Source organism: Hypomesus nipponensis, chromosome 12 (assembly GCF_054491055.1).
Source record: "Hypomesus nipponensis isolate SF chromosome 12, ASM5449105v1, whole genome shotgun sequence".
NCBI classification, from domain to species: domain Eukaryota; kingdom Metazoa; phylum Chordata; class Actinopteri; order Osmeriformes; family Osmeridae; genus Hypomesus; species Hypomesus nipponensis.
Genome location: NC_140372.1, coordinates 8,933,477 through 8,944,481, shown reverse-complemented (window position 1 = coordinate 8,944,481; position 11,005 = coordinate 8,933,477). Strand labels below are relative to the sequence as shown.

At 46.4% G+C, this 11,005-nt stretch overlaps 2 protein-coding genes across 5 annotated transcripts in view; one reads left to right on the top strand and one right to left on the bottom strand.

Moving 5' to 3' along the window:
- The first annotated feature begins 3,864 nt into the window (after nt 1-3,864).
- On the top strand, nt 3,865-5,636 carry LOC146260960 (gamma-glutamylaminecyclotransferase-like). The gene is made up of 2 exons (XM_084667970.1): nt 3,865-4,045; nt 4,375-5,636. Exons 1-2 carry the CDS (start codon nt 3,995-3,997, stop codon nt 4,855-4,857), a joined length of 534 nt encoding a protein of 177 aa, XP_084524096.1. The 5' UTR covers nt 3,865-3,994; the 3' UTR covers nt 4,858-5,636.
- Nucleotides 5,617-11,005, bottom strand: part of farp1 (FERM, RhoGEF (ARHGEF) and pleckstrin domain protein 1 (chondrocyte-derived)) — a 42,844-nt gene continuing 37,455 nt past the window's right edge. For all 4 annotated transcript variants that reach the window (XM_084667965.1, XM_084667966.1, XM_084667967.1 and 1 more), the window contains exons 19-27: nt 10,726-10,856; nt 10,511-10,579; nt 9,875-9,964; nt 9,697-9,779; nt 8,994-9,106; nt 8,017-8,180; nt 6,927-7,034; nt 6,617-6,768; nt 5,617-6,521 (exon numbers count right to left, since the gene is read on the bottom strand). In XM_084667965.1, coding sequence (XP_084524091.1) covers nt 6,440-6,521; nt 6,617-6,768; nt 6,927-7,034; nt 8,017-8,180; nt 8,994-9,106; nt 9,697-9,779; nt 9,875-9,964; nt 10,511-10,579; nt 10,726-10,856 — 992 coding nt within the window. In that variant the 3' untranslated portion in view covers nt 5,617-6,439. The remainder of the gene's footprint in view (nt 6,522-6,616; nt 6,769-6,926; nt 7,035-8,016; nt 8,181-8,993; nt 9,107-9,696; nt 9,780-9,874; nt 9,965-10,510; nt 10,580-10,725; nt 10,857-11,005) is intronic.

The following is an 11,005-nucleotide window of genomic DNA, read 5'->3' as shown; positions in this document are numbered from 1 at the left end:
ATAAAGATTCTTATATGTATTTAAAGCAAAAATTGGCATTGTGTAACAATGTTTCAAATCGAGTTGTTACATTAGTCTGGGAAATAGTGTCACAGTGCATTGTGTTCATTTTGTGTGGGTATCAACATCCACTAACAGTTTCCGGTGAAAGAGGTATTGCGTGCGGGTGAGCGTAACAGACTCTGAGAGCCAGCTAAGGCATGAGGGGCACTCGAGCAGAAAACAGGCGTGTGTTTTTCTTCTCTCCTATCTGTGGTGACATCCTGAAACCTAATGGAGTCAGTTACTGCAGGGCTGACCCCTCTGTTCTCCAACTTTTGTGATTTTCTGCATGAATAATAAATACCTCGCAGGCTCTCAGCTGCTCGGTCCTCCCTGACTGCTTTCATGTGCTTGTGTCTGGGCACCTCTGGGAAGACTGCAGCTAGCAGGGCTGCTGGGCTCTTGCTCTTGTGACACTGCATTTGTTTTACAATCATCTCACATTTTTCGGAACTGACCTCATGAACTGCAACATGTGGCTCCAAAAGCTTGTCTTCCTCCTAGAGCAAAAGGGGGACGGGCAGGGTATTGGAGAAGTGAGATGAAAGTCAGTCACATTGAGATGCAAGGCTAATTGGCACTGGTCCCAGGAGAATGATGCTGAGGAAGAAGCTCTGAGTTTTACCCCAATCCACATCCTGTTGTGATCACATTTCAGACCTTGGCAGGGACAACACAAGGCAGGCTGCGGAGAGGAGGGGGAGGAGGAGGGGGGGCAGGGGGGGCTTCACTCCAAACCCCTTGGCTTGCCATTTCAGTCCTGCTAATCCACTTCCATTGGAGTTCTAATCTTCACTGATACAAATGGAGACAGAGGAAGGAGGGAGAGAAAAGGTGGTGAAGACTTTGGCCGACAAAAGAACAGTCAGATATCAACATTTTGTTCATCTAAATCCTTGACATGCCGCAATTTTACATGGGGAAGATTTTTCCATTGCTTACTTCATCTTCAATAATATTTTGCCAACTCATGAGTTTTTATAGAACAACATCATCAACATTCACTGTCAAGAGTAGCATACTGGATGTTGCAGGCAAAAATAATTCACATCGGCAGTAATCGAGGTAACAAGACATCCTAGATGAAGACTTCAGTCCGGGGGGATTCTCTGTCTGTCTAACCTACCAGCTAGTAGCATGGTGTAGCATGGTGTAGCGGTCTAGATGGTGATGTCTGCCCAGATCCCAGTGCTGTCAGCCCCAGGCTCACATGGGTTTTACGGTCAGAGTGCATGTGAGGTTATTCCTGCTGCTTCAACTTCTTCTTTCAGCAGAGCAGCCCCTGCCTGCTACCTCACTGCTCTCTTAGACTGGAGCCCTGACGATTCAGTGTGGACTGGCCTCGCTACTACAAATCTAACACAGGCAAGGAACTCAGCTGTCCTCTGTCGGACCTTACAGCTGTATCTTAGTGTGTATTGTACCATGTCATTTATTGATCCCAGTTACTTTTTCTGTGTCTTCTGGTGCAGTCAGGAGTGGGGGAGGGGCCTGGTGAGGTGGATGAGGGTGGGTGGGGGCGGGTGGGTGGGTTGCATCTTCCCCCCCTGCACTGAAATGTCTCTTTCTTGGTTTTCAATTCAAATTTAATTTGGGCTGTAATATGAAAGCAATAGGAACATGATTACCGTTGATGAGGCTGCTGTTGTTGGTAATGATGTTGTTGTGGATGTAACTTAAGGAGTGCATGTTCTAAACAGCAGCATAGAAAGGATCACGTTTTCAGTTACGGACCCCCAGGAATATGCAGGCTTGCATTTGAAATCATAATTGCTCCATATTCCAGCCAGCTCGATTGTTATCACTTTTTTTCTCCCTTCTCTTCTCAGTGCCTGCGATCTCTCTGTCTAAGGGGTATTCTATGTTGCTTCATCTCTTTCTCTCTCTCCTATCTATTGGAGGAGTGAGCATCCTTTGAAAAGCACTTTCAAAGGCAGTTACATGCAGTTACAGGGACCCCTACTGGCATAACAGAAGAAGTGTTGGTCTCTAAACATCATGCAATGATTGCCTCAACACTGTCAAGATTAGATATTCATAGAAAATCAGCATGAGGAGGAAATCAAACTAAAACTCCCTGCAGATAGAAAAAAATAAATTGCATATCTGTCAGCTTTTTGTTGTGCGTTTTTGAGGAAGAATAGTTCTATTCATCCTTTGGAATGTAGTCTTGTTCTAAACTCTGAAAACAATTCAAAGTGGATGTTGATATAGAGTGCATGTGCAGTCCATTGACTGTCAACTTCCAATTTCACATTCAAGCACACAATGTTTCCCCTAGACACACTGACAATTAGTCATAACATTTTTATGCAAATCAACATTGTCTAAACTGATGTTTACGAGCCGAGTACTCTGTTCAAATCAATAAATGAAGGAGCTTGACACAGCATTTCATACATGTGCAAACCGACTCAAAGAATGTGCATTATAACACTATTTCTTTTTACAAAACACAGTATCTGAAATGTGGACCTTGTCGCGCACGATAAACCTCAAGCATCCACTGGCAGATGGCAGCTGCCTCAGTGTAACATGTGAAACCGCAGGCCGGCTGTAATCTTGCATCTCATCTCCTCAGTGTCAGATCAGAACACAGCAAACCAGCTCTGTGCTGATAAGCATCAATCTGTTTCTGTCTCCTCAAGTGTACTTCACTTCATTAATAAAATCAATTAGCATAACACATGCTGGCAGGCCGCGCGCGCGTGTGTGTGTGTGTGTGCGTGCTTGCTGTTTTCTTCAGTGCGGGAGTGTTTTAGCTTCCTAGATGACTGAATTGAATCCATTAAATGTCTATGTGAGGATTCATCATCAGACTTTCAAGCACTACTAGAGCCATCAGAAGGGGGTGTCTGATGGCTCTAATAGTGGTGTTGGCTACCTGTGCTGCTACAAAAAGGGACGGGAGGCAGACAGCCAGTGAGACTGAACATGGTTTAACATCATACTAAATATGGACTGACTGGAAGTTGGACAGTTCATAACAGTTAGTTATGTAAACTACTTACCAGAAGACATGGCAGATGTGAACCATGGGTTTCTGCATGTGCATGCAGTAAAGGGTTATAACTAAACAGACCAGACTTACTTTGGTATGTATGTGTGAGCTACTATAAGTGTAATGAGCAACTCTGCTGAACCTTACTTAACCCAAACAGAGTATTTTTGTATGGCTGCTGCATAGTAATATTGCCCCTCCACATAACCACAGCACTTTAGCCCCAAAGCCTCTGGACATCTGCCTCCTGTCTCTGCCACTGAGCTAGAGCCTGGCACACCACCTCACCCCATCGCTCTGGCCCTCCCTGAGTTATAATATCACCAGATGGTGCAATAAAAATATCAGTTAATTTTCCTGTTTTGCCTATGGGTGCCATCCTATGACGGTTATGGCTTTACAGGAAGTGATTGATGGTCCTTATAAGAAAGGCGTATTTTTTTGACTGAACTGATGTAGTTGTCGGCCAAACTGAAAGAAATAGGTTGAATGTATTTAGCAGCAGTGTACATTTTACATTAACTGCATGTACAAATCGTGGCCACTAGAGTGTCCCCTCTGGGTCAAATCAATAGGTGCCAATGCAAATAAATTTTGCCAATGCTCAAATCCGGACCAAACTGTTTAATTAAATAAAAAAAATGTTCAAGACAGGGTTTTAGTCTCTTTAGCCTCTTCACTAACCGAAAGACTAAGTTTAATTATAAATGAAGTAAAGTAAGCAAACAGCGCTTGATCGCCAACGAATGACGTCAACGCAGCAAACCACGAGAAGCTGGAATGTCCGACTTCACAGAGCCGTTTTCAACTCCTCCCCGACCCCGACTGCAAGCGGCTACTCTCGCCGGTCGTTTCATGCAGCTACAGTCCATGTCGAACGCACCTAATGTTCTTTGCGCAGACCTCGCGAGAGTATGTTTTTATTCGTCCTGTAGAAACCTTTAGACTGAAATGAGCGTAGGTACTGTACTGCGTGTCGTCGCTCAGTTGAATGTGTTATTGGTAAGTAGCTAACGAGACTGAACTGACAAAAACATGTGTTATCTTTATATATTTAATTTAAAAGGATTGTTAAACTCTAGATTTGACTAGTCATGACCAGAGTTCGATCAATTTCTCTCTGGTTCTGGTTTAGACGCCAGCCGGCGTTGAGCCTAGGTTACAGGATTTAGGCAATTCATTTAGCGTTATAGGGTTGAAAGTGAAATGTGGACTTTATGAATTGATAAGCAAGCTGCGTGCAATGTATATTACGCTTTAAGGCTGCACTCTGTTGTCTCACATGAACCAGTTGTAGTATATAAACCAGCCTCGGGCTGTTATGTTTGCAGACCTCCCTATCCTCAGTCCAGATGACACCCATTTTTGTGTACGGTACGTTGAAGAAGGGTCAACCCAACTACTTCAGAATGCTGGACAAGTCTAACGGGGCAGCAGAATTTGTAGCAAATGCTCACACCTTGGAGAGGTACCCTCTGGTGATCGCTGGAGAACATAACATCCCATTCCTCCTCAATATTCCCGGAGAGGGCCAGCGGGTGAAAGGAGAGGTCTACAATGTTGACCCTCAAATGCTTGAGTTTCTGGACAGGTTTGAGAGCTGCCCAACCATGTACCAGAGGACCCCAGTAAAGCTTGAGGTGGACGAGTGGGTCGGACAGGGAGAGAAGTCCCTTTCTGGAGGAAGCACCATCGAGGCATTTGTCTACAGCACTACCACCTACCAACCAGACTGGCCCAAACTGCCCCACTATGAGAGCTTTGATGCCTATGGGGATCATGGACTTGTCTATGTGGACAGGGAGGCCAGATAACAAAGTGTCATAACTATAGGCATGTGCTCAGTTTATGCACATTTTTACAGCAAATGTTATGTATGTAGTACTAATGTAGTGCAGTAGAAATGTTGGTCAAATGCATGGCCACGGGAACTAGGGGTGCTGCAGCACCCCTGACAGCATGAGAATTTAAAATCATATGACTTCAAAATCCACCACCATGGCACAGCTCCGCAGTAGCGGACTGGCCATCGGGAGCACCGGGAGAAGAATGATGGAAAACCAGGCTAAGAAACGTAGGGTGGGGCTGAAAAATTAAGAGACAAGAAACCTTGTCACCTTCACTAGACAAGGTTTACCAATTGAAAAACTGCTGACCATTCATTTACAGATACACTCTAGGGAAACATTTCTTAACTTTGTGTCTTTTTATAACCTATTTAGAAACTGTGTACCAGTGTTTCTGAACTGTTCTAACCTCAGGACCCACATTTTTGTGACGACTGGGGGGGGGGCATTCCTTTCCTTGAAACGCAATCACAGGGACCATGTGACTTGTGCAGTTAGAAGGCTGTATCAAAGTGAAGTCTTCGCTTTGTTATTTAGATTCAACAATAGTACTTCAGTCTTTGTACTAATTGTATGTTGGCAAGTGTTGACAATCTCTGGGTTTGCTGACTATTCTTTCATATTCAACATTCAATTTCATTACTGAAAAAGGCTTGGTAAGAGTCCAGTAGAATGTAAGTAGAAATAATCCACAGTGGAACCTCAAACCCAACATGTACACTCAAATAAACACAACCGTGAAATAATTGTTTATTGCTTTATGTTCAGTGAGTTTGTTGTATCCCTATACTTGTCACATAATGGAATTCCGATCACTTAACTGGCCTTCCAGACATCAGTAAAATTATTGTCTAGATTTAGTGAAATATCTACTAACTATATTGGTAATCATCTCCATGTAGCAGTTCGCATTCTATTATGTTAATTTCAGGACTAAAATCTCAAGTTTGCCAGAAAAGGAAAAAAGACAAACACATAAGTTAACATACTTTTACTCAGAAAAAATTTAAAGTAATATTTGTTTGGCACTCAAATAGTTCAACCTCAAAGCTAACAATGTCCCTTTAAAATAAAGTGTTAGTGTTAGATTTTTTTATTTTAAACACTGACCTACAAAATAGAAATGAAACACAAACAAATCTAACATATCAAACAGAGTATTGATTGTTTCACAGTCTGTTGAAAAGTGTACAAAATTATGTCATACAAAAGAAAGTCATAATTGCTTAAAAGCAGTCTGATGTATTTTTACGGATAGAAATGACACATTCATTACAAAGCATAGGTTATATACAGACAAACATACTTTATCAAGAAACTTTAGCTCCCTCATAAGCAAAGAACAAAAAGTTTAAAACAAACCATTCCAGCATGTGCAGTTGAACTTCGCTGCTTACTGATAGTAATGAATCAATGACTGTCCGCCACTGCAAAGCTTTTTTCTATTCAGACACTAGGGGTGAAACGATGAAGTCATCGGGAAATCATGTGAGCTGGGGCCGCAGACCTTGGAAAGGTGTAAGGGGAGGCGTGTGGAGGGGACTGCAGCTCAGTAGGGGTGAGGGTCCTTTCTGCTGTGTGGGACAGCACGGCTGGATGAACAGGTGGCACTGCGGATCACCTCCATCCACCTGGGGGGGGGGGGGAGTTGAATAAAATATTTTTTAGAATGAATTTGCAATGATTTTTCACTTGTGATGTCAGCATGTTTAGCCGAGGTCCTCACCTCTCAAAGGTGTACTCGCTCTCTGATCTGAAGTAGTACACGTGGGACTTGAAGTGGAGCTTGAAGACGTAGTCCTTGTGGATGTTCTCTGATTCTGAGGGCACAGTGACTGAGTAGCCCAGCAGAGGGAGGCTGGCCAGCGGGTAGTCATCCTGGAACCCGGTAGAGGGTGGGAGGGGGGGGGGGTCGGTTTCTGTTAGGTTTTCTGTTGTGAAATGCTGACACTTCTAATTGGGCACTGGTATCTTGTGCACTGAAACGTTAGCTTTTCACCTGATTAAACACAAAGACCTATTAAGATGGAGCTCACCTGGTGTGACTTGTAGAAAAACAGGCTGAAGTTGGTGAACACCACCCAGAGCTTCTGCCAGCCGTTGCTATTCTTAAACTTCCTCAACAGGTTTCCTGACAGCTGGTTCTGAGAGGGAAGAGAGAGAGAGGGCAAGGCAGGACAACGTTGGCAACACTTGGGGCTTGAAAATCTAGTCCAACAGCATCTCTACAGTGGAAGCCTCTCCTCTCTTCAGAATGAAAGGCAAAACGACAAAACCGTAATATTAAACATGTATCAGCATGCCCATTCATGCAAGTTACTGAAACGACAAAACCAAACATTTAAACAATGTTTAAATGACAAAACATGCAGAATAAAATCATCCCAATAACAGTATAGTACATTACATCAAGTGCTTTACCTTCTACTTAACTTAGTGTAACGAGTTTGACTACGCTTTAAGCCCTGTTGCAGTACCTCTCTAATCCTGCAGGTGTCAGTAAAGGAGAGGCTGTGAGCTCGGTACCAGCAGACCAGTGAGAGAGCCACAGGCCCCTGTATCCTGCCTGGCTTAGCGAAGTGCACTTTAGACTCACTGCCTGGACTAGGGTCCCCTACCCACAGCAGGACGAAGAGACACGGACACAGACGGGGAGGGTGGGAGATGGAGGAAGAAAGAGGAAGTGGATAAAGGAAGAGAAGAAGAGAGACGGTGATAAATGGAGAAGTGAAAACAAAGGTTGTTGATCAGGCTGACAGACACTGAGACCGAGGCGGTAGCTGGGACCGGACAGGTTACACATCTGGAAAGACAAAGCCACCACTACACAGCTACAACAGGACGGACATGTAAAACACAGGCAGGAGAGAGAGAACGAGGATGCGGCGAGAAGGAACACAGGTCAGACAGTCAGTCCTGTGTGGGAGAGAAGACAGAGGGATATCCAACCCCTCATAGCAGTCAGCACAAGCAGCTAGATGTCTACGGTGGTGGGTGACACCAGAGGACACCACTGCCAGTGAGAAAAAGAAACCGTCACATGGATGAAGTGGTTAAAACGGTTAAAACACATGTGGTGAAAACACAAACAGACACAAACACACACACACACACAGTGGCAGGTACCTCCACGGCCACACTAAAGTCCACCATGGACACACTGGTGTTCCTGTGCCAGCACACGTGCACGGTGGTGTTGCCACGGTGAGGAGCCTGTCTCTCCAGAGACGTCCTCGAGGCGCTCAGCTCCTCCTCCGACTCCTGCTCCAAGCCGCCCTCCTCTGGGGATTCTGGGAAAACGTGACCGCGGAGAGAAAAAGGGCGTTAAAGAGAACCAGACGCTGGTCCAGGGAAGTCCTTGGCCCCTCCCTCTGGTGGGCACGTCAATCACAATCAGTATTCCAATTGTTGCTGAGTCATTGCTCCCCAAGTACAATATGAAGCACAGTGCTTTGACCTCTGCTTTGTGTAAAAAAATAAAAAATAAAACGGGATTCAGAATGATCAAAGTTCAATTCATCCACCTCTATACTGTCTGGGCTCTTTCTAAGGTACGATTGAACCCAGACAGCAGCTCTCTCTCTGGAGGGACAGGAGAGAGCACGCCAGCCTGCAGAGGAGCCCTCAGGGGAGGGACAGCAGGCAGGACCCAATCAAAGAGGATGTCAGAGGGGTCCTATTGCAGGCAGTGACGGGTCTGTAAAACAATGCGTGAGAAACGAGTGCGGGGGCCCCCGGAGACCCAACAACGGCCTCGATAATAGACCAGGGTCCAGGGTCTCTTGTCAGGCACGTCAACCACGGAGATGAAGGAGAAAAGGTGGACAGGAGTGAAAAGAAGGAGAAAAGCAGGGGTGACGCCCATCGCGGATCATGTTACCGGCTCTCCCTGTGGGAAAGGCTGGGGGGGTGGGGTGTAATGGTTTTATGGAGTGGCCTGGACGACCCACTAGAACCCGGTGTTCACTCCCACAGCTCTACTGGGAGCATGTCGTGTTTGTATGGCTTTAGCAGTTGCAATGTTGGTGTCGGGGTCTATGCGTGTATGTATTACTGAAGCTACACAGTGTGGTAGGGGTCTGGGGAGGGGAGGGGGGACTCACTGCTGTCTGTGAGGCTGCTGGACAGGAGGTCTGTGGAGGGCCCGCTGCTCTGCTCCGCCAGGTCGATGGCCATCCTGATGTCCTCCACCCACTTCTCCATCTCCGACGACGAGCTGGAGGAGAGCAGGGAGCGCCATTCGTCATTCATGGTGTCACTGCTATGAGGCGGTATGGACAGAGGGATGGCTGTGTGCTTGGAACAGACGTGGTCTTGCACGCTCCGTCAAAGGTATCGGGCAAATCGTCCCGCACTGGGTTCGAACTTACCACCTCTGACTTCCCAAGCGCCACCACGACCAACTACGCCAACGAAAAGCTAGCAATTTGTTGACGCGGGTGGCCTGTTACATACCTGAGGAGTGAGTTTCACCGATACACACACTGAGGGGGAGAGGTTCTGGGGGGGGGGGGGGAGGCCTGGATGTCACACGATGGATTGTTCAGGTAAATGACACATGTTCATTGCTAACAGGCACATCCACGGCAAGGCTTTCAATAGAGAGCGGCGTAACGGGTTGGGGACTCCTCCATGTTTAATGAGCCAGGTTCACCCCGATCAATATTTCATCCGGTTATTCTTATGAGCAGTCGCGCACCATTCATAATGAATGTGATCTTCACTTAGACAATGAAGGGGGGGGGTCCATGCTGCGTCCTGGTCGGAAGATCAGGAACGGTGTGTGTGTGCGTGTGTGTGTCTCACCTGGCCGCTACTACCACGGACTGCCGCTGGCCGAAGAGGGTGAAGGAGTGAGGGACGCCCCACTCAGCCTCGCTCTCTCTGATCTAAGGAGGAGGGGGGAAGAAACAATGTGTCAGAATGCTGCATCTGCCTTCCAAACAGACTTTAGGGTGCATTCGATTCGAGGCACGCCGCTTACTGTCATGTCATACAGGGGCAGCTGGCCGTGCACTTTGAACTGGTTGGCTGGCGTCATCCCTCGGCTGGTGTACACCAGACAGTCGCTGAACTGCAGCCAGGCGGGAAGGAAGGAAAGGACACAGTGTTGTTATCTGGACTGTCAGAATGTTGATCTCCAACACTCGAATGGGGGTGGAGGGGGATGGGCATTCCACAGTCCAGCCCAACTATGGTCAGCCACGTTAGAAGAGCCCCAATACAAGTCTGCGATGGGGAACACGCGCTGGTGGCCCATAGCATATTGACCACCTGACACAAACCCATCATCTTCATTTTGTAGTTCAATTCATTTCATTTTGTAGTTCCGAATGTTTGTGACAACCACAAGCAAGCAGTCTCAAATGAGCCCCTCTCTGTAGCCCCCCCAAAATATTTGAATTTCTTTAAAGTGAAGCCTGAAGTCAAGTCAAGTCATTTTATTTATAGAGCACATTTTAAAACAGCCAATGCCGACCAAAGTGCTGTACAAAACGTGAAGGTCCTTTTGACACATACTGATGCAGGCCAATGCAGGAACATGAACTGCCCTGAGGCAGGTGTACTATGACAAACAAACCGACGACACAGGTTAAGGACGGAGGAAGTGAAGCTTTACCAGGAAGAACATTCTTTGCTGCAGGCCTTTTCCTGAGAGCTTGCTGAGGCAGCCCAGTCGAATGAACTCCTGTAACACACACACATATATATATACACGTTATGTTACTAATCAAGATATAGTTCCTCCATCGACTCCTACTTAAGAGCTTTGTAGGTTTCAGAACTGTTTTGAAAGATTTTAGAAAGTAGATCCATTAAAGTGAGGTTCCTCACCCTGCCAGGGACTGCCAGGTTGTCGATGCCGGTCAGGTCCTTCTTCAGCTCCAGAAGCTTCTGGAAGTTCTCCATCTTGATCATGGTGCCGTGAAGCTGGACAACCATCTCGGACACATCTGCCAGCGCAGCTGCAGGGCAAGAGGGCGGGCGGGGGGAGGAGGTGTCAAAGGTTAGGCTGCAGATTTGGCAGGAGGACAGACAATATCACTAGCACAACCTCTCCTCCCACACACACACACACACACACACACACACACACACACACACACACACACAC